This window comes from Perognathus longimembris, chromosome 27, assembly GCF_023159225.1.
Source record: "Perognathus longimembris pacificus isolate PPM17 chromosome 27, ASM2315922v1, whole genome shotgun sequence".
Lineage (NCBI taxonomy): Eukaryota > Metazoa > Chordata > Mammalia > Rodentia > Heteromyidae > Perognathus > Perognathus longimembris.
Genome location: NC_063187.1, coordinates 4,804,032 through 4,827,311, shown reverse-complemented (window position 1 = coordinate 4,827,311; position 23,280 = coordinate 4,804,032). Strand labels below are relative to the sequence as shown.

At 43.3% G+C, this 23,280-nt stretch overlaps 2 protein-coding genes across 6 annotated transcripts in view; both read right to left on the bottom strand.

The window, feature by feature from the left end:
* Positions 1 to 23,280, bottom strand: part of Lrp6 (LDL receptor related protein 6) — a 78,331-nt gene that overhangs the window by 42,819 nt on the left and 12,232 nt on the right. For all 4 annotated transcript variants that reach the window (XR_007209276.1, XR_007209277.1, XM_048335254.1 and 1 more), the window contains exons 4-8: positions 17,918 to 18,115; positions 13,295 to 13,491; positions 10,910 to 11,041; positions 5,800 to 6,196; positions 4,727 to 4,898 (exon numbers count right to left, since the gene is read on the bottom strand). Coding sequence is in view for 2 of the 4 variants with exons in the window: in XM_048335254.1 (XP_048191211.1) it covers positions 4,727 to 4,898; positions 5,800 to 6,196; positions 10,910 to 11,041; positions 13,295 to 13,491; positions 17,918 to 18,115 (1,096 nt within the window). In the remaining 2 variants the exon portion in view is untranslated. The remainder of the gene's footprint in view (positions 1 to 4,726; positions 4,899 to 5,799; positions 6,197 to 10,909; positions 11,042 to 13,294; positions 13,492 to 17,917; positions 18,116 to 23,280) is intronic.
* Mansc1 (MANSC domain containing 1) overlaps positions 15,821 to 23,280 on the bottom strand; it is a 32,170-nt gene continuing 24,710 nt past the window's right edge. For both annotated transcript variants that reach the window (XM_048335256.1, XM_048335257.1), the window contains one exon: positions 15,821 to 15,854. The gene's annotated coding sequence lies outside the window, so the exon portion shown is untranslated. The remainder of the gene's footprint in view (positions 15,855 to 23,280) is intronic.

Here is a 23,280-nt window from a genome sequence, read left to right as displayed (position 1 = left end):
TTTAAAAATAAATAATCCTTGGGGGAAAAAATTCCTTATTAGGTAGAGTGTTGATAAAATAGAGGAAGTTGTCATCAGAGAAAAACATAGCCCGGCAATTTCAGGCTTAGAATATAAAACAGAACATTCACCAAATGCCAAGTTTTCAGCACACATCCTAGACAATAATACCCTCTTTATTCAAAATTCCTTGGTTACTAAACGTGTTAATAGTATCCATTTCTGCTGCCCCAAAAATTATGCCAGAAATAATTAGATTTGACAGAATCATATATAGCTATTGTATCCTCTAAAGTAAGGAAATGTAGGGCTGAGAATATGGCCTAGTGGCAAGAATGCTTGCCTCCTATACATGAAGCTCTGGGTTCGATTCCCCAGCATCACATATATAGAAAAGGCCAGAAGTGGCGCTGTGGCTCAAGTGGCAGAGTGCTAGCCTTGAGCAAAAAGAAGCCAGGGATAGTGCTCAGGCCCTGAGTCCAAGCCCCAGGACTGGCAAAACACAACAAAATAAATAAGTAAATAAAAATAAAGTAAGAAAATGTACACTAAGATTTCAAACAAATCCAGATACTCCTAGACAAGAAAAATCTCTTTTTTTAAAACCTATTAAACTACCAGGTGTTGTCACATTGTCAGCAGAAGCTCAGAAAGGAAGAGGAGAGGCTTAGGTAAAAAAGCACAATTGAAGAATGAACTTTCAGGAAAATTTAGATATGATAGTGTCATCATTTCAATACAGTGCTTAAAACATTAAGTTTTTCAATCAGTTTTTAAAAAGTGGAAAAGTACCCTCAAGAAAACACAAGCTAACCAAGGAAGGTTAATTCAGGAATGGTGAATTCAAGACAGCCTCTCGAGCTACAGACCACATTGAAGGTCAGGTGGACTTTCTCAAAAACAAAGCCAGAGCCAGGTGCTGATGGCCCACACCTGCAACCCTAGCTACTCAGGATGCTGAGATCTGAGGATCTGAGATTCTGAGATCTGAGATCTGCCAGCCCTGGCAGAGAAGTCTGTGAGACTTTTGTCTCCAATTCACTACTAAAAGGCTGGAATTGGAGCTTTGGTTCAAGTGGCAGAATGTTATCCTTGAGAACAAAAGCTTAGAGACAGTAGTCCTCAACCCCTGAGTTCTAGTCGCAGGACCAGCAAAAGAAGGAGGAGGAGAGGGAGGAGGAAAAGGAGGAAGAGGAATGAAGGGAGGAAAGGAAAGAGGGAGGGAGAACAAAAAGACAGAGACCCAAGAAGCAGGTGCCCGTGGCTTATGCCTGTACTGTAATCTTAACTACTTGGGAGCCTGAGATAAGATCCAGGGAACAGAAGTTCAAAACCATATTGGATAGAAAAGTCCAAGAGATTCCATCTCCAATAATAATCAGCAAAAAAACGGGCTGAAGAGGAGATTCAGGTAGAACTCCAGCCAAAGCAAGCAAAACCAATTGCTTTTTCTCTGCTAATACAGGAAGCCCTAGAACAACACAGCAGAAGTCAGGAGTTGTGGGAACACGGTGCAGACGGGTAAACCAGAAAGTTCGTTCATAAAGGGCGATGAAATCATCCCAGCGTAATGAGGAAGAAACCTAACAGGTACCAGCAAGTACCTTTTAAACACCACCTACTGGTAAGTGGTCACTATCAGCTGACAAGCAGAGGAAGCAGGCACAGACACAGACACAGACACACAGACAGACACACACACACACTCTCACACACACACACACTCTCTCTCTCTTACTGAAGCAGCAGCCAGTGTGGTAGTCCTTTAGTATGAAATCATTAGCGATGCCCAATGTCCCATCCCAATTTATAGAGGTTGATGATAAATCTGAGGGAGATCTATTCATTCTGTAATTCTATAAAAATAGCAATCAGGTCTGGCCACATGACTCTTGGGGAAAAAAATGAGGAGCAAGGGGAAGGTGGCCCTTTGAGGGAAGGAGGGCCCAAGATTAGGCCACAGTGAACAAGCCCACTGAGCTCTGAGACTTAACGCAAACACACACACACACACACACACACACACACACACACACACACACACACACTGCTGCCACTCCCAAAACACAACAAATGCACCATCAACAGGTGCAGCTTGATCCTGAATGAAGTCCTAGGTCCTCCAAAAGACAATGGAGGGATCACTGCCAGGACCTGACAGTCTCTCATAGCCCCAGGATGAAGCAGCTTCATTCTTGGGCACAACAAAGCTGAGAGGCTTTCTCAAGAGAAGAAGGGACTAGAAGGGAGCTTGTCTCAGCTCAGATCAACACCTGGGATCAGCTGCTACACAACAGAAGACTAGCCCAAAAGCCTCAGGGGAAGAGAAGCTTTCTAAGATAACCTACCTTTCCTAAGGTTTTCAAGTTCAGTATTATCTGCTACTATCAGGTAAATGGAGAGAAAAACAACAGTACCCTAACTATAGTTTCTATAATCACTGCTACTCTCCGAGAAGAGCTAACGGTTTCCTCCTCAAATGATGCGAGCCTGGTGTTGGGGCACACACACAGGAGGCTCAGGAGGCATGAGGATCGCATGAGTCCAGGAGGCTGCAATGAGCCTGGGCACCGCACAGGAAAGAAGACAGAGAGGAAAAGGGAAGAAGTGGGGGGGGGGGGGGGGTACCTTCACAGATAAGTAACAGTACCTAGTCTCCTAATTTTCTAAACTATTTGTGAAAAGAAAACGACAAGTCATTGAACCCCAACTTGTGAAAGGTCCCCAGAATCTCCAGCAGAGAGAATAAAGCCATCTTTTGTGTAGCTTGCCAAAACTAATCTTACCACTAACAGCAAATAAGCTGCTGAAAGAGGACAAAGAACAGCAGTTACGCGCAGAAACCTGGAGGGAGAGAGGGGGACCTACGGGGCAAGCTTACAGGGGAACACAGCTCCACATGCAAGGCCCCGGATTTCAGCCTCACACCACAAAACCAGAATAGAAGGTAGGTCTAAGGATTCGGGAACCTTGACAAAGAAGGAAAGACAGGGTGAAGGAGCAATGACATCCCTGTATACACGAGGATGGCTCAAGGTGAGAGAATAAAGCAGCCAGAATGAATACTAATTTTGAAGTGTGCCATACTCGACAAGCAAACTGTTTAATAAACGTTATGTAATCATGTCTTGCTTTTTATACCATAACACTGTCACTCCATAAATTGCCATTCCTTTATTTGAACCCCTCCTGAGTTATTTTTGATTCTGAATAAATTTCGGAAGGAGACAGGGCCTTTGTCTTCAAGCTAGTCTTCCTGATGCAGTTCACTGCTCCTCGGGCTTGTGGGACACCAGGGCTGGCTCTGCCTTCCTCAGGGCACCTCTGCACCCCTGTGTGTGTGGATTAGGTGGGCAGTCGTACTTGGGTGGACCCAAATGAGCCAGCCAGTCTGGAAGTGAATCCATCACCACTGTCTCTCGTTAGCACTGCCCCCCAGCTGTTCAAGACTCAAACACTAACCCGGACCTAAGAGTAAAGGAGGGGATCTGGGTGAAACACTAACAGGGAGAAATGTCGCAGGGCAAAATGTGCTGGTAATGGAAACCAGCTGCAAGACAGAGGTGCCATTTTCGGTACGTGGGCCTGGTGGAATACTAACAGGCTCCTTCAATTCCAAGTTTCCACTCTGGAGGGAAGACCACTTAATTCATGATTCCCTCCAAAGTCCCTGGCACTCCTCAGAATTACCTTTCTACAACAACAGCTCTACAGTCCAAATTTTCTACCCGTTAAATATGTACAGAGGTTCTCCGAAGAGCTATTCAAAGCCATTCCTTACATGAGGACTCTTACAACCCCCAGAGGAAAAACAAGACCATAATTCAGTATGATATGAGCTATAAAACCTCTACTACAGCCTAATTCAAAGTTGTGAATTTTAAATTTCACACTCAATACCAAGAATATGATCCATTTCCAAAGCACTGTGATAAACTACTTACCACTATTTCCACTATAATTCTATTTGATTGCACAAATTTAATTCTAGCACTTGGAAAATATCTTTTACCAACGTTGGCTAATCTTTCTCCTATATGGCACATAAATAAATTTAAAAACTGTTTGCAGCTGAGTGGGGTGGCTCATGTCTGTAATCCCAGCACTCAGGAGACTGAGACACAATTGAGAGTTCAAAGCCAGCCTGTTATACACAGTAGACTATCTTGTACACAACTGTTAATATTTAACATATGCCCCACCAACATCCTTCTAGAAACTTCTTCCAGGAAGTTCTGGCAGTGGCTTTACACAAAATGAGGTAAATCATTCATGTAAGTTCTTTTTTTTTGGCCAGTCCTGGGCCTTGGACTCAGGGCCTGAGCACCTTCCCTGGCTTCTTCCCGCTCAAGGCTAGCACTCTGCCACCTGAGCCACAGCGCCCCTTCTGGCCATTTTCCATATATGTGGTGCTGGGGAATCGAACCGAGAGCTTCATGTGTAGGAGGCAAGCACTCTTGCCACTAGGCCATATTCCCAGCCCTCATGTAAGTTCTTAAGACCAGAAATAACATTAGCTTCCCATGTAATTAATACAAGACAGAAATCCTAGAGTTAGGTGGGAGAGAACCCATTTATCTCTACAAGTGTGAAAGTTGAATAACGTTCCTCTAAAACACCCAAGACAACTGTAAAGGTAAGAATATCTGCCCCAAATTACTATCAACTCAGAAACCATTGTAAAATTGGTTTTCACATGAAAAAAAAAAAAAAAAAAGAAACAAACCTCAATTTTGTCTGTTTTGGCATCTCCCCAGTATATTGTGCCTTCATCATAATCCAAGGCTAAACCGTTGGGCCAACCAAGAGAAGTATTAACCAATACTACTCTGTCAGAACCATCCAGAGCTGCGCGCTCAATTTTCGGGATTTCTCCCCAGTCAGTCCAATACATGTACCTATGGAAAGTATACAGAAAGCATAAATAACAACATGCACTCCATCCACACAGGACATTTCTGTCATCAGTCACGGCCACAGAATGGAATTCTAAAAACCAGAAGCATATACACAATGGAACTATGTCAAAGACGTTCTCACAGCAGTACCTGAGCCTGTAGTAACTTTCTGATCAGTGTTTTCTAGAACTGGCTTTGAAAATGGTTCCCAATAAGGAAATTCCACTTCTACTTCTTTTTTTTCCTCAACATTTTATACTTTTTCCTATGAACGTCCCACATTTTTCTTGATGGTGTGTCATCTCTGTACTGGTAGGGGTTTTTTGAAAACAAACTAGATTCTCCAAACAGGTAATTCTTCATGGAGTGCTATGGTTCTTCTGGGCACTGGGTGTGCACTGAGATACCATACTGGCGACTACTCCGCTTATCGTCAAGAGAAATCTCACACCAACAGAAACACTGGGAGTCTGGGGAAAACTCCTGCTTCCTCTCCCAGCCTGCAGTCAGGGTGGCATGGCCACACAAACCAAGGCTAAGGAAGGAATAAAGCAGTTTCCAAGGCTTGAGGAATTAAGATATGTTCTTCCCTATAAGTACTGAAATGGATGAAAATAAATCTACAGCAAGGGGAGGAGTTCTGAAAATTATTTTTTGACCCGTTTTGATATGGACTCAACCGTCAAGATATGGACTCAACTTAGAGAGCAAAAAATATTCAAGGCAAAAGACCGCAGGAGCAAATCCTTAACTTGGGATTTTATTTCTGCACTACAGTCTCACTAAAGAGCTGCTGATTGTAAGCCAATATAAAGTGCCTGCACTTCCTACCATGGAGTGGCGGCTGTTCCTGAGCCTACAGAAACACCAGACTAGAGCTACAATCAGCGGAACTTCTTACCCAACCATGGGATCTAAAACAATGGCCCGGGGTTCCTCTAAGTCCTCTGAGATCAAGATCTTCCTCATGGTTCCGTTGAGTCTCGTCACTTCGATCCGGTCGGTGCCAGTGTCGGTCCAGTACAGATTTCGTGCCACCCAGTCAACAGCAATGCCATCTGGATGGGCTATCTGAGCGGTGACCACAAACTGACTCCCAGAACCGTCTACGAAGGAGCGGCGTATGGCCCTCACTTCGTCGTCAGTCCAGTAGATGTAGCCGTCTACGGGGTCATAGTCGATGGCGATGGCATGACGGATGTCTTCTAACTGAAGAACAATGTCAGTAAAATCTGGTGTGTCCAAAGAAATACGCCTCAGGTCTGTCCTCCGGGCTAAAAGCAATAGTTCGGTTGCACCTACAGTAAAGAAAAATGAAAAAGAAGTCATTAGAAGGTACAGGCAAAAAATTTAGCTGCTCTAAATAACTGAAGAACTGCTTCAGGATCTAAAAAACGAGTAAGAGATGCCAGTTCTCTTCCGAGTGGAAAATGGAGTGATACCGCAAAACAGAGGGCTCCTAGGAGGCCAACCTCTAGAATAACTGAACAATCCAGTCTTGATCCACTCTCTGCTTCCATTTATTAGATAGTTTCTGGAAGTAATATAGCTAACAGCAGTAATCAATAATGGTTTTACACAAGTAGCTCATACCTATAAGCCTAACTACTCAGGAAACTGAGATCTGAGAACAAAGTTCAAAGCCAGCCCAAGCAGACAAATCCATAAAACTCTCATCTCTCCAACTAGCCAGCAAAAAGCTGGAGATGTGACTGAAGTGCCAGGCACCAACCATGAACAAAATAGCTAAGCAAGAGCATGAGACTCTGTTCAAGTCCCAATTCAGCATTGATTTTTATAATAAATAGCTAACCATTAAAGGAGCCAGGAGGTAGAGAATACAGGTTCTTTGCTTAAGAAGGATATTTTAAGGTTAAAAAAAAAAACTATAACAAGAATCTTTGGGGTTAATGGGAATGCTACAAAAACTAGATTTATGGTGATGGTTGCACAACTCTGCAAACTTATTGAAAACAACTAAGCATATGTCTGACAAGAAAGAATTTTACAGTATATAAATTACACTTCAGTAAGCTGTCTTAAATTCTGGGCACTACATGACAGAACTAAGGGTAAAAGCAGCTGTAGAGAAAATGACAGCCCCACTAGAGGAAGGGAGGGAGCCAGGTCAACTGACCAGTGCTCAGCAGGAAGAGCTAGGATCCAAAATAACTGAGGCAAAGTAGAGACTATACATCTGATGGCTCCTTCCCCTAAATCTCCTGAGGTGAGAATTAAGAAGATAAATATATAAAGCATTTAAGTAATACAACTAATACATTATTTTAAATTAAAACTTTAGGGGTCGGAGGCACAGTTCAGTTGGTAGAGCACCAGCCAAGGAACAAAAGGGTCAGGGAACAAGGTCCAGCCCTGATCTCAGACAAAATAGGTAAAACTTTATTTGTTTTTAATCAAATTGACTTATGAAATTATTTTAACCTGAGTAAGTATTCAATGAATGCATGATAGAATGAAGATATTAAGCTGAAGCATTCATTTGGGGTTTGTTTTTTTTTTGGTACTGGTCCTGAGGGCTTGAACTCAGGGCCTGGGTGCCATTCCTGAGCTTTTTTGTTCAAGGCTAGTGCTCTACCACTTGAGCCACAGCTCTGCTTCTGACTTTTTGGTGGTAAATGGAGTCTCATTAACTTTGCTGCCCAGGCTGGCTCCAAATTACAATCCTCAGATCCTAGCCTCCTGAGTAGCTAAGATAACAGGTGTGAGCCACTAGCACCCTGCTCTTTGTTTTCATTTTTAATGTTCAAGTAAACCACTACACCAAAAAGAAAACAAAAATCTAAGCTGGGCACTGTGACTCACATCTGTAATCCTAACTACTCAGGAAGCTGAGATCTGAGAATCATGGTTCAAAAGCCAGTCTGGGTGGGAAAGTCTGTGAGACTCATACCTCCAATTACACACCAAAAAACTGGAAGAAGAGCTATGGCTCAATTTGTAGAGCACAGCCTTGAGCACAAACACTCAAGGACAGCACCCGGGCCCAGAGTTTACACTCTAGAACCAGGACATGCATACATATACACACATACACACACACACAATCGAACTATAGGATACTAATTAAAAAACTATAACAAAAAACCCCAGTACTGACAACTGAAAGTGTGTGGGGGGGGGGAACCTTCTGGCCAAAAAGCTATGTGCAAAAGAAAACACTGGCATATAAACTTCAAGCATCAATCTGGAATTATAGCCTCAGGGAGGAAAAACACAAAGAGAGTAGCTGTCTGACTCAACACTGTGGAAAAGTGAACTGTAAGTAAGAGGAACATAGCTCCAAATGTGATGCAGGCCCCAGGTAGGAATCGCTACGCAGGGCAGTGCCCACACTGAGCACAGAGAGGAATCAGTTGTCCATATGAGCACCGTGGTCCACACAAGACTGGGGGTTTAAGACTACTACGTGCCAAATGTACACCTGAAATTTAAAACTGGTTAAACATGTACATTTGCACAGCCCTGAGAGAAAACAAACTTCTACTGCTAAAATAAATTTTCTGTTTTAAAGTCAGCCTACATTTTTTTAAACAAGAAAGCAATGTTACAAAAACCTTTTGTTTAAATTGAAACCAAATTACTGTTTGCCATGGAAACCATCTGACAGGAGTCAGCCAGCTTCACCTTTGACTGTGAGGATAATTTATCAATGCCAAGCCATAACAAACATCCAGAACACGCTCAACTCAGTCTCTGACTCCCTGACCTTCCTGCCAGGAACCCTGCAGCACACTGACTTGAAACCTTCTGCTTTTCAAGTTAAAAAAAAAAAAAAAAGCCACAGCTACACAGAATAGTTTTCTTAGCAGATTTTGCAGGTTGCTGGAAGACACAGTGATCCTCAGGGAAGGATGGAGGGCAATTCTATATGAGAAGAACTGTACTCTCTCTAAGTCCCCTGGAATGTCCTAATCAGCTACTTCTCCAAACACACTCTCCCCATGGAGAGTTAAGAGGTAACACGCACTGTCAAGCAGGAAAAAAAGCCTACTCTGAAGAGTCCAAGCTGGATGTCAGTGGCTTATGCCTGTACTCCTAGATACGCAGGAGGCTGAGACCGGAGGCTCATGGGTCAAAGCCAGTACGAGCAGGAAAGTCCATGAGACTATTATCTCCAATTAACCACCAGAAAACCAGAAGTGGCACTGTGGCTCAAAGTGATAATGTTAGCTTTGAATGAAAATGCTTAAGAATAGTGTGCAGGCCCTGAGTTAAAGCCCCACGACCAACACCCCCTCCCCGCCCCCCCAAAAAAGTCCAATTTGGACTCCTTTAGAAAGCACTTCTCTATCGTTAAAAGGCAACCAAGGAGCCAGGCACGGTGCTTCATGCCTGTGATCCTAGCTACTGAAGAGGCTGAGATCTGGGGATTGCACTTCAAAGCATAAGCAGGAAAGTCTGTGAGAGTCTTATCTCCAATTAACCATCCAAAAAACGCTGGAAGGGCTGGGAATGTGGCTTAGCAGTAGAGTGCTTGCCTAGGTGAAACCCTGGGTTCAATTCCTCAGTACCACATAAACAGAAAAAGCCGGAAGTGGTGCTGTGGCTCAAGAGGTAGACTAGCCTTGAGAAAAAAGATGCCAGCGACAGTGCTCAAGCCCTGAGTCGCAAGCCCCAGGACTGGCAAGAAAAAAAACAAAAAAATGCTGAAAGTGGAGCTCAGGAGCACAATGTTAGTCACAGACAGCACCCAGGCTCCGACTTCAAATGCCAAAACTGGCATGAAAAGTAAAATAAAGAAAAAGAAAGATAGTCAAGTGGTAGTGCACCAACCAGCCTGAGCAGAAAAAGCTAAGAGACACTGCCTCGGGTCCTGAGTTCAAGTCCAGGACCAATACACCAATACATCAACACACACACACACACACACACACACACACACACACGCAATCAAATTCTTATTCAATCACTATCTATCCCATGTTGTTCTTTATAGCTAATAATTTAAGAGACATGTTACCTCTATAGACTTTATTTGTAAGTGCTACCTACTGTTATTTTTTTTTATTTTTTTTTTTTGCCAGTCCTGGGCCTTGGACTCAGGGCCTGAGCACTGTCCCTGGCTTCTTCCCGCTCAAGGCTAGCACTCTGCCACTTGAGCCACAGCGCCGCTTCTGGCCGTTTTCTGTATATGTGGTGCTGGGGAATCGAACCTAGGGCCTCGTGTATCCGAGGCAGGCACTCTTGCCACTAGGCTATATCCCCAGCCCCCTACTGTTATTTTTATGAGACATAATACTCATCTCCACAGGTCAACTGTATACCATTGCCTTTGAATTCTGACAGAGAACAGAAATAGTACATCAAGTTCTTGTTTTCAAAACTAGTCTGTTACTTAAGGTACTAATTTGTAAAATAGCATTTAAAAGATGCTATAAGGGCCAGGCACCAATGGCTCAAGCATATAATCATAACTACTAGGAGGTTGAGATCTGCGGATGTTCAAAGCCAGCCCAGGCAGGAAAGTCCATGGAAATCTTTTTTTTTGCCAGTAATGGGGCTTGAACTCAGGGCCTGAGCACTGTCCCTGGCTTCTTTTTGCTCAAGGCTAGCACTCTGCCACTTGAGCCACAGCGCCCCTTCTGGCTTTTTCTATATATGTGGTACTGAGGAATCGAACCCAGGGCTTCATGTATACGAGACAAGCACTTTTACCACTAGGCCATATTCCCAGTCCCCATGGAAATCTTATCTCCAGTGAACCACAAAACCCCAGAAGAGGAGCTGTGACTCAAGTGATAGAGCGTTAGCCTTTAGCACAAAAGGTCAGGGACAGTGTCCAGGCCCTGTGTTCAAGCCCCAGGACCAGCAAAAAAAAAAGATGCCCTGAGACACAAGACACTCCTTGTATCATTATGATTTGGGAGCAAACAGCTTCCCAAAGCACTGTAAATCTATACAGCTTGGATTATTATAAAAAAGAAAAACAAGTTATAAACAATGTCAATTGCTATCAAAGATTGATTTCTTCTTGAATACCAGCAGCTTACCATCTTTGCAGGTTTTCCCATTCTCCAGGAGTTTGACACCGGTTGGGCAAGCGCACTGATAAAAAGGCTTGTGTGGAGACATCAAACACAAGTGGGAACAACCACCATTATCAATTCCACATGGATTTGTAGCTGTCAAATATAAATCACATTGATTACTACCAATGATGGTGGACAACCTCCCTCACTCTATGTACACAAAGGTTAACAGCCACAGCATGGCAACTGTGATAAACCAAAATTAGTACCAAATGTCACCCAGGTGCTCAACTACCAACCCTGCTACAAGGAACGGAATTGGTAGCATTTATTTGTTACCAAAGGGAATAAATAAACAAGAAGTCAAAGCACAAGAGCCTTGCCCTAAGAGTTTTACAAGCTAAAATTAATTGTAAAACCATTTTTGAAAAAATGAAAATTAGGAAGCAGGAGGAAAATGGGTTAAGAGAAACAAACTTCATGTTAGCAGCTCACACCTGAAATCCTAGCTATGCAGGAGGCTGAGATCTGAGGACAGCAGTTTGAAGCCAGCCAGGACAGGAAAGTCTGAGACTCCTCTCCAATTAACTACTAGAAAACTGGAAGGAGAGTGCCAGCCTTGAGCAAAAATTTTTTTTAAAAAAACATAAGAAGGGCTGGGGATATAGCCTAGTGGCAAGAGTGCCTGCCTCGGATACACGAGGCCCTAGGTTCGATTCCCCAGCACCACATATACAGAAAACGGCCAGAAGCGGCGCTGTGGCTCAAGTGGCAGAGTGCTAGCCTCGAGCGGGAAGAAGCCAGGGACAGTGCTCAGGCCCTGAGTCCAAGGCCCAGGACTGGCCAAAAAAAAAACACATAAGAAAGTCAGGCCTGATGGCCCATATAGTACCTGGGAGGCTAAGGCAAAAGAATAAGTTTGAGGCCAGCCTGGACTTCAAGCATGAGACCTAGCTCATAGATAGATAGATAGATAGATAGACAGCCAGACAGATAGTGCATTTGTGGAAACAATGGAGATGAGTGTATTCAAATAATAGTATAGAAAAGTCAGTATGAGTTGGAGACCATGAAACATGAAAGAAGAAAGCAAGCACTATCAAAATATCAAACTCTCAAAGGATCAACTGTACCATTTTAAAAGGAGGAGGGGGAGGTTTCTGCCTGAGGCTTGGCCATGAGAGTTAAGAAGTTCATGAGTAAACACTTTCTTTTGTACCAGACAGTAATTTTTAAATGTTTTTATGAGTTTGTGACCATTGGACTCCAATATTTGATTATGTCCCCTAAACGGAAAGAACTAATACCAAGCAACACATGAGTCCAAAACTTTTGGGCTTTGGAACATAAATCTCAAGTCTGTTCAGACACAGCCAGACAGTTATTTACACACAAGTGCCAAACACTTAACATTCTCCTATTCCTTTTAAACTGTACTTCATTTCTCCCTTATAAGAGATCACTGTCAGCAGACACAGCCCAAGTTATTGTCAAGGGTAACCAAAAATAGAAGCAAAACTGAAGAGGGAGAAGAGGGAGGGAGAAGAGAGAGGGTGAAGAGAGAGAAGAGGGAGGGAGGGAGGGAGGGAGGGAGGGAGGGAGGGAGGGAGGGAAGGAGGGAGGGAGGGAGAGAGAAGTGGGAAGAAGGGGAAGAGGGAGGAGGGGAAAGAAAAAGAGGAGAGAAAAGTAGGAAGAGGGAAAAAGGGGAGAACAGGAAGGGGGAGGAGAAAAGGAGAGAGGAGGGGAGAGGGCAGAAGAGAAACAGAAGAGTAGAGGAAGAGGAGACAGGACAGAGGGAGGTATGTACAGAAATGTTTAAGCCAATATTTTATCATCAAGCTTAGGTAGTTATATTCACCGGCTAGATTAACAGGTTTCTAACCAAAAAAAGAGAAAGTGTATTTAAACACATGCAGTGCAGAACTGTATGTGGGTTTGGGAATGTGGCTTAGCGGTAGAGTGCTTGCCTTGCATGCATGAAGCCCTGGGTTCGATTCCTCAGCATCACATACACAGAAAAAGCCAGAAGTGGTGCTGTGGCTCAAGAAGTAGAGCAAAAAGAAGCCAGGGACAGTGCTCAGGCCCTGAGTTCCAAGCCCCAGGACTGGCAAAAAAAAAAAAGTGTGTATACTGTGGGAACTGTGGGAATGACCCCTGAAAGTATAGTCTTTGGGCCCTGACTAGCAAATGAGTTCCTTTACCCTACCCCAGACAGAGGTTGAGGTGTTGTGTAGAGAAAGGGGTAGACTGTTGTTAAACCTGAATCCTGTTTCTGTGCTTTTCTTCCTGTATTCCCTCCCACTCTTTGGATGTGCCCTTCTTCCTCGGCTGCTCAGCTCACTAAAGCCAGATGTCAGACTGCTACAGCGCTGCTCCCACTTGCAATTTAAAATCAGGATCACTTACCCTTTGGCTGCCTCTGCTGGCTGAAGGCATGTATATCCATGGGAGAGAAGATGTTAGAATGGATTTCACGCAAACCCTCGCCAGTATTCTTGTTGCAAGCCAAAATGGAGTGTGTATTCCAGTCAGTCCAGTACAATGTGTCCTCAAATAACGTCAAGGCAAAAGGATGTGGAAGGGAACCTTTAACCACTGCCTGCCTGTCAATACGAAAGGAAAACTTAAAACTGAACTCCAAACTTTCTTCTTTCATCGTATGATCACTCACAATAAAATGGACACAGTGCACACTAGCAAATACAATTCTGAGAAAGGTATATCTTTAGGTCATGCATATGGACAAAAAATAACTCATGTGTTAAGTCCAAATATGTTTTCAAGATGTCCCAAAGCCCAACCCAGCCCTTCAGGATGGTCCCTAACTCAGCAGCAGACCCCAAGTTCACTGTATAGAAAGTCACCAAAGAGAAAGAAGCACTGGCACTGCTAGAGTGCCCCTGCTCAACTACTGGCTCTGCAATCACTTCGCCTACCTTTTCCAACAGGAAAATGCTAGGGTTGTAGTGCGCACTGGAAAGTAGATTTAAATGAGCAATAGGTTCATGCTGGGTGATGTGGAAGAACACAGAGCCTGAGCCTGTGTCGTCAGTCACTTCTCATAGTTTTGGAAACTGGGTGAAAAGACACACAACATGCCAAGAACTGGTGCTGCAAACCCAGGACCGATTCCAGCAATGAGCATCTAAGATGACATGCAGGCAGCCAAAAGTCCTGTGGCTGGCAAAGATGTGTTCATGAGACAAAGCAAACCTGGAACTCTCCCACACACGGTTCATGCTATGTAGAAGGAAATGTAGAGTACTCAAGGCATAGAATTTTACAGTGTCACGGAGTACTATAACTAGTAAATAAATGTTCTGGAATAGTGGATAAACCATGTTTTGAGTCAAGAGACTATTCAAGGAAATAAATGCTCTGCTATTTTCATAAACAAGTTTTCCAGGGGCTCAACCCAAAACGAGCTCGGGGAGAACATTCACTACTAGAGAAATAATAGAGAATCGCATTGTAAGGAGGACGGTGTTTATCTTCAGGAGGATTCAGTTTGTCTTGAGCTCTTTGTTCCTGAGCTTTTTGCTCAAGGCTGGCCCTCTACCATTTGAGCCACAATGAATATGTAATCCCTGCCTTCCTCCCTGGGGACTACCAAGCAGGCCTAACCCCTGGCTCCTCACTGAAAAGCAAGTCGCTCCCTAGACCCCTGTCCACAACTCCTGAAAACAAGGCAAATGCTTCGGTGGTCTGCCAGAGCAGTACCAACTGTGGTGCGCATGTCATGCTCTGAGTGCTAGTAACTTCTGACTCACTAACAAACCTCACTGCTGTCAAGATGACCCAAGTACACAGCTCCCTGGCCAGCTCTGCAGGGTTCACGAACCTGGCAAGTGCTTCTTCCAAAATCCATACCAACTGAACTGACCTTTACAACACACAGGCTCTTACTTGCTTCCTGTTTCTGGATCTCCTCCCACAAAGTCTGCCCCATCTCTGAAGGACCACCTGTGTGCATCATAAATCATTCCATAACCACACCCCATGACTACTGCCATGCATTTTGACACATGAACCCAGCCTTGGAAGGGTATTTCCCCATCACAGTGAGATTCTTGTAATGCCTAAAAAGATGACATCAAGGGTGGTGGCTCGAGCTTTTGGACATCACCACAGTTAGAGTTAGGTATCTAAACTAAAAATCCCAGCTGGGGTGCTGGTGGCTCACACCTGTAATCCTAGCTATCCAGGAGGCTGAGCTCTGAAGATAGTGGTTTCGAAGCCAGCCTGGGCAGCAAAGTTCATAAAATGCCTTATCTCCAATTAATCACAGAAAAATCTGGAAATGGCACTTTGCTTCAAATGGTGGAGAGCGCTAGCCTTGAGTAAAAAGGAACTCAGGGACAGAGCCCAAGCCCAAAGTTTGAGCCACAGGCAGAGAGGAAGAGAGGAAGGGAGGGAGGAAGGGAGAAAAGCAGGGAGGAAGAGGGAGGGAGGGAGGGAGGGAGGAAGGGAGGGAGGGAGGGAGGGACACAGAGAGACAGATACAGAGACAAGAGACACAGAGAAAAACTGAAAACCCTTCAACAACAATCAAGGCAAAGCTTTTGAAGAGGCACAAACTCAAGACACTAAAAGCTGTACAAAACTGCCAAGAGACAAAAGCCTGACTGGTATCACCAGCAAAGCAATCTGAGACAGCAAACACCTAGATTTGCTGAGCCTGTAGAGAACAGAGTCCTTCCCTCCACTGTCAGTGGTCAACCAGGACCCTCTGGCTCACCTCCAAACAGAGCCTCAAAGTAAGGGAAAGTAAGTGTGACAGATACAAAAGAAACGATGGGGGTAATGTACAGAAAAAAAAAAAAAAACAAGAAGAAAACAGAATTAGGGGGCTGGGAATATGGCCTTGGGGTAAGAGTGCTTGCCTCCTATACATGAAGCCTTGGGTTCAATTCCCCAGCACGACTTATATAGAAAATGGCCAGAAGTGGCGTTGTGGCTCAAGTGGCTAGAGTGCTAGCCTTGAGCAAAAAGAAGCCAGGGACAGTGCTCAGGCCCTGAGTCCTAGGCCCAGGACTGGCAATAAATAAATAAATAAGAAAACAGAACCAGAAAATCCAAAAAAGTACATGCTTTTTCCTACATGTTCCAGATACAATGTTTCAAGCAGGTGTGGCAGCTCTAGCCTGTAATCCTAGCACTCAGGAGGCTGAGGCAGTAGAATCACAAGTTTCAGTTCAGCCTGGACTAAGACAGTGAGAAAAGAGGAGGAAGGCAAGGCACAGAAAAGTATTTTGGAGTTAAATCCCACTAAAAAGTCAGCATCAAAAACAAAGATGTAGGGGCTGGGAATACAGCCTACTGGTAGAGTGCTTGCCTCGAATACATGCAGCCTTGGGTTCGATTCCTTAGCATTACATATATAGAAAAGGCCTGAAGTGGCGCTGTGGTTCAAGTGGTAGAGTGCTAGCCTTGAGCAAAAAGAAGCCAAGGACAGTGAGTTCAAGCCTCAGGACTGGCAAAAAAAAAAAAGTGTACAAAGAGTAATTCACCATAGACAATAAAATACCAGAAAAGACATGGAAATAGAACCAATCAAAGTAAATAGAACCAATCACAGTAATAACTTTTTCAAAACACAAGCACTCAGGAAGAAAGACTGCCAGAAAAAACATGTAAGTTAACACAAAAGCTTCTATGAATACGTTCTTTATTTCTCTTAACATCTGTTAAGATTGTATAGAGCAATTAAAACACCACATGGGCTTAACAGAAATGTAATACACGGGACAATAATACCATAGAAGGGGAGGAAATTGAACTATTTTACGGGAAATACTAAGTTAATATTGCAATGCAAATTTAGACAAAATGCGAAGTGCAATCCTACATACAAATAATCACTTAAAAATCCAAAAATTTACTTTTAGGAGGTAAAGGAATTTGGATTCAAGTAGAAAACACTTAATACAAAGGGGAGGTAGGGAGACAAAATTGAAGGACAGAGTAACAAAATGACACCAGATTTAGAAAGAAAAAAGTCAAAATGTCAATTAGAAACCCAACCTTACCAGTGGTAACATTAGAATAAACACTCCAATCAAAATTTTTAAAAGAAAATATCCAGCTATATGCTGTCCATAAGAGACATTTTGAGCAGGACACCAATGGCTCATACCTATAACTTAACTACTCAGGAGGCTGAGATCTAGGGGATCAAGTTTCTGAGTAAGCCTGGGCTGCAAAGTTCAGTAGATTCCATCTCCAATATAACCAGCAAAGGGGCTGGAAATGTGGCTTAGTGGTACAGTCCTTGCCTAGCAGGCATGAAGCCCTAGGTCCAATTCCTCAGTACCACATAGACAGAAAAAGCCAGAAGTGCCGTTGTAGCTCAAATGGTAGAACACTATCTTTGAGCACAGAGGTGCTCAGGGACAGAGCCCACCCTGAGTTTAAGCCCCAGGACTGGCCAAAAAAAAAAAAAAAAAAAAAAGAGCCCTAGGCAAAAACCAAAACCCTGAATCAAAAATATCTAGATCAAAGAGGTCTGGAGGTATGGCTCAAGCAGTAGTCTCCCCAGCAAGAGCAATGGGGGAGAATAAGGATGAACGCAGCTGATATAGTTTCTTTGCCTGTATGGAAACGAACAATAAAACCTGTGGAAACTGTTTTAAGAAGAAATAGGAAAGATGCGGATGCCAGTGGCTCATGCCTGTAATCCCAACTATGCGGGAGGCTGAGATCTGAGGATCACAGTTCAAAGCCAGCCTGGGCAGGAAAGTTCCTGAGATTCTTATCTCCAGTTAACCACTCAAAAACAGGCTGGAGTGGGGCTGTGGCTCAAGGGGTAAGACCACTAGCCTTGAGGGAGGGGGGAAGGGGGGAAAAATAAAGTGAAACAGGGAAGGAGGCTGATTAGCATACATTGTTTATATGTGTGAATGTCACAATGAAATCCCCTTCCTACGAAAGATATGCTAATAAAAACAAAATTAGGTTTTATACTTTGATGAGCCTATCAAATCAACATAGTTTTCTTAAATTCTGAAAAATACCTATACAGTATCTTACCGATTTGTTCCATCCAGGTTTGATTTATGAATGAAATTAAGTTTTGCATCTGCCCAATAAAGCTTTCTTTCCTCATAATCCAAAGTCAGTCCATTTGGCCAGTAAATTTCAGTGTTTATGATAATGAGACGACTTGAACCATCCATTCCAGCACGCTCTATCTTTGGCACTTCTCCCCAGTCTGTCCAGTACATGAACCTAAAAATCATTAAAAAAAAAAAAAAAAGTTAATGCCAGGACATAAGCAGGTAACAACAAAACATTTTGTAATTATCATTATTAACTAATGAATGCTCTCTCAGGAACATTAAGATGGAGAATGACGGGATTCATATAAAGTAAAGCTACACAGGAAAGCAGGCCAGACTGTATTGGAATGGGGGGGGGGGTGCTCTAAGAGCAACATGAAGGTACTTGAAGACTTTTACAAGCTGGAGATGAAATGACTGGTATGTTTTAGGGGAGGTCATGGGGAAGAGGGGACTGGCTGCATTGAGGAGAAAGACTGGAGGGAGGGTATGAATATAGGAGACACCGGCTTTCAACATCACTCTGTGGGGAGCTAAGCAAGTCTTTACATTTAAAAATAATGAAAATATGCCAGGCATGGAGGTACATGCCCATAATCCCAGCACAAGGGAGGCAAAGGACCTCAAGTTAAAAACTAGGTCGAGCTATAAAGTGAAAAACCCCCGCACCCCCCCCCCGACCTTGCCTGTAATGCCAGCTACTCAGGAGGTTTAGATCTAAGGATTGCTGTTCCAAGCTAGACCAAGCAGGAAAAGTCCAGGAGATGCTTATCTCCAATTAACTACCAAAAAGTCAGAAGTGGAGCTGTTGCTCAAAGTTTACGGTAAAGTGCAAGTCTGATGGTCTGTAAAAAACTGCCTTTAGAAGAAACATTTCCTCCAGAAAAGCTACAAAAATCTCATGGAAAAAAAAGTTGGCATCGAAGCCTCCCATCCACATCAACAAGAGTTGAAGCCCATAAGTTCTACACAGGGCAGGCATGGCAGCTGCTTTGCCCTGCAAAAGCAGGCTCCTGGAAAAACATATGCCCATCAATGTCAAAACCATCAGGAGCACCGGCTAGGGCAGGCAACAACATGGTGTGTCGGCCAGGAATGTGGCAGAAGGTCCTAGAAGAGACAGCCTGTAAGCCATGCTAAGTGGATATGCATCCTTGGTGGTTCCTCGGTGGTTAGAAAGGCCATGTGCACGTACAGGCTGCTCCTTCTCAAGTGACACCAGAGAGACACTGGCAAGCTACACTCTTGAGTGTAGGCCAGAAACTTGAAACTGCCAATTTTTAAAACATTCCTCAATCTACTAACAGATCCAAAGGAAAATGGGAGAATACTTGGGGGCCTGAGGTGTTTGAGAACCTCTATTCAACCTTTGGCTGATCAGTGAAGATTCTGTAATGCAGGAACAACTCTACAACTGATCTCTGCCTCCAGAGTAGCCCAGATTACAGGAATAAACCACTGTGCCTGGTCCTCTAAGTCATTATTTTGAGACTAATCCTTAGACCTTAAAAGAAAAAGAGCTATATCACTAAAATGTAGCTAAGAGCTAGGCACTGGTGGCTCATGCCTATAATCCCAGCTACTCGGGAGGCTGAGATCTGAGGATAGCACGTGGGCAGCAAAGTCCATGAGACTCTTATCCCCAATTAACCATTAGAAAACCAGAAATGGTACTGTGGCTCAAGTGGTAGAGCGCCAGCCTTGAACTAAAGAGCTCAGGGACAGCACCCAGGCCCAGAGTTCAAGCCCCATAACCAACAAAAAATAAAAAGCAAATAAATGTAGCTAAGAATCTGTTAAGTCGGGGCTGGGAATACGGCCTAGTGGAAAGAATGCTTGCCTCATATACATGAAGCCCTGGGTTCGATTCCCCAGCACCACATATATAGAAAATGGCCAGAAGGGGTGCTGTGGCTCAAGTGGCAGAGTGCTAGCCTTGAGCAAAGAGAAGCCAGGGACAGTGCTCAGGCCCTGAGTCCAAGGCCCAGGACTGGCAAAAAAAAAAATCTGTTAAGTCAAAATACATTAAAGTTTTCCATTCCAAGAAGCACATGCCATAACTGCAGGACTAATAACACTTTCTACATTTAACACTGCTAAGTGCAATTCAAAGACCATAGCCCTGCCCATTTCCAATGACTTAGTAACACAGGGGTTTCAGCTGCAGAGGTGAACACATTAGTATACCATCTGAAGAACCACACTTTGCCTGACACAAATAAATGAGAAGACGGGGATAAGGCAGGAGAATCACAAGCTCAAGAACAGATAGGACACACTGATATACTCGGCCTCAAAAAAAAAAAAAAATTACAGGGGCTGGGGATATAGCCTAGTGGCAAGAGTGCCTGCCTCGGATACACGAGGCCCTAGGTTCGATTCCCCAGCACCACATATACAGAAAACGGCCAGAAGCGGCGCTGTGGCTCAAGTGGCAGAGTGCTAGCCTTGAGCAGGAAGAAGCCAGGGACAGTGCTCAGACCCTGAGTTCAAGGCCCAGGACTGGCCAAAAAAAAAAAAATTACAAATGAATTTTGTGGTTTGTGGTATGTGAATCGCATCTAATTTAAAAGCTCTGGGAACTCCTTCTCTTCTATGCAAAGCAAATTTAAACTCTAGATCAACATATTAAGGACCACTACTACCCATCAGTCAACCCCAAAGCCACATGACCACAACATTTGAATCCTATTCTCCAAATCAATTACTGGTTTCCAAATGCAACTTTTTTTTTTTTTTTACCAGTATTGGGCTTGAACTCGGAGCCTGGTGCTAGCAGTCCCTTAGCTTCTTTGCTCAAGGCTGGTGCTCTAACACTTGAACTCTGCTCAAATGCAACTTAATTATCTCAACATACTTTGTTCTCTTCTTTTCAAATGCATTCATGCCTTTCCCTTTCCACATTCCAAAGGCATTACATTTAATCTTCAAAACCATGCTTTACTAACCAATTCACCTTCAAGATGCTATTGATTCATTCAGGAACTGGACTTCAAGGCCCCAATCCTGCTGTCTCTATGCTTAGTTGGGGTTGTCCTCTTAAGAATTTTGTCTATCTACTATTTTTCCAACTAAGTTTTTTTTTTTTTTTTTTTTTTTTTTTTTTTGCCAGTCCTGGGGCTTGGACTCAGGGCCTGAGCACTGTCCCTGGCTTCTTCTTGCTCAAGGCTAGCACTCTGTCACTTGAGCCAAAGTGCCACTTCTGGCCATTTTCTGTATATGTGGAGCTGGGGAATCGAACCCAGGGCCTCATGTATACGAGGCAAGCACTCTTGCCACTAGGCCATATCCCCAGCCCCCCAACTAAGTTTTTGCCTCAAGTGAATAAAGACAGTGCAAAATAATTAACTGAAATAACTGATACAGTGAAGAACAGTTTTTTGCTGAACTTTGACTTAAAATAGCTACACTTTGATGCTGTAATCTGCAAAACTAATAGCCAAATACTGGAACATTAGAATTATGTTCTTAGTATCTTAAAAACATCAGGTAACAACAGACTATTTGCTGTGCTGATTTTGCTTACAAGATTTTACTTCTGTAATTTTATTTCTTTATACTCATCATATCTCATTCATTCTTCCAACATTAGATAGAGAAAAATGCAAGCAAGGTTCACATAACTGAGTGATATGTTAGGGTAGAATCTAGTAACCTACCAAAATGGAAAGACGTGAAAGAGGAAGAGACAATCAAGTGAAACTCAGAGTGGACTTCCAACAGCTAAACAACTGAGAAAGATAACAGGACAAGACAGGGAATGAATTTCTAATCTCATCTCCCTGGCCAAGGTCTAATTAAAAACATACCATATAGTTTTTAAATCCACAGAGAGGAATCTCACCCTACTTCACAACCCCAAAATAAGTTTAAAAATTAAGGGCAGGAAATGTGGCTTAACAGTAGAGTGCTCACCTAGCATGCATGAAGCCCTGGGTTCAATTCCTCAGCACCACATAAACAGAAAAGGCCAAAAGTGGAGCTGTGGCTCAAGAGGTAGAGTGCTAGCCTTGAACAAAAAGAAGCCAGGGACAGTGCTCAGGCTCTGAGTCCAAGCCCCAGGACTGGCAAAAATAAAATAAAGTATAATTATGAGGCAAGAAAGACAGCAATCAGTACATGGAGAACCAACTACAAAGGGAATATTCTATGCCTCATCCATAAGCCATGCCTCTACTATGCTTATCGTTTATCTTTTCCTAAGTATAAAATTAAACAAAACTAAAGGAGAAAAAAACCAATTTAATATACTCTTCTCAGTAGAATGAAAATTTATAAGTGAAAGAAATAATCTATTAAATATGGGGGACAAGGAGAAAGCAAGAGTATGTTTCTGGCATCATGGCAAATGCTAAGCCCTCTACTACACAACACCTAAAAATGCCAGGCAAAGTATAAAAGCACTATTTTAAACACATGTCAGCACTTGTAGAACACTAAAGTAGATATTGAGCACAAAAAGAACTTAAGAAAGAAAAAGTTCAAAGAGGTAATGTACAATGAAGGAAGCCACTCCGTTCCCACTGGCTTCATTTATCAGTTTGTAACCTAGGATTCTTAGATGAAAGAATCAACAAGCAGCCAGAAATCCCAACATGAACTCTCTGAGTAAACTAAAAAGAAGATACACACACACTGGGACAGGCAGAAGGAAGCTGCAGGAAAAACTGACTACATGAACATAATTTTGGTTAATCTCTTTAGTGCTGAATTCAAAAAAGAAATCGATTCATAAAAGGGAATTAAAAGCCATGTTAAGAGTTTAGGAGAGGGCTGGGAAGGTGGCCTAGTAGTAGAGTGCTTGCCTAGCATGAGAGAGAGAGAGAGAGAGAGAGAGAGAGAGAGAGAGAGAGAGAGAGAGAGAGTGTTAGTTAAGGAGAACAGACAACAGCTCACACCTGGGGTCACAGCTACCCAGGAACTGGACTCGGAGGATCAGAGTTCAAGACCTAATCTGACAAAAAGACTCCTAACTCAACAAATGAGCTGGGCCTCATGATGCACATCTATGATCCCAGCTGGGTAAGAGGAAACCCATGGGGAAGAAAGAGTATGAAAAGTAACTAAACAACTTGGAAAATAACTAAGGCACAAAGGCTGCTGGGACATGGCTCAAGTAGTAGAACACCTACCTAGCAAGTACAAGGCCCTGAGTTCAAACTTCAAAAACACAACCAAAAGAAAAACGAGAACGTGTCTAGTTAAGAGGTCCAGAAAGAGAAGGTGGGAGCAGAAAGGGAGGGAGGGTGAACAAATGCAGTCATGGTATTCAGTATACACTATGTAAAAAACAAACTATGTATGCATCCTGTGGGCAGGGATCAGAGGGGGAAA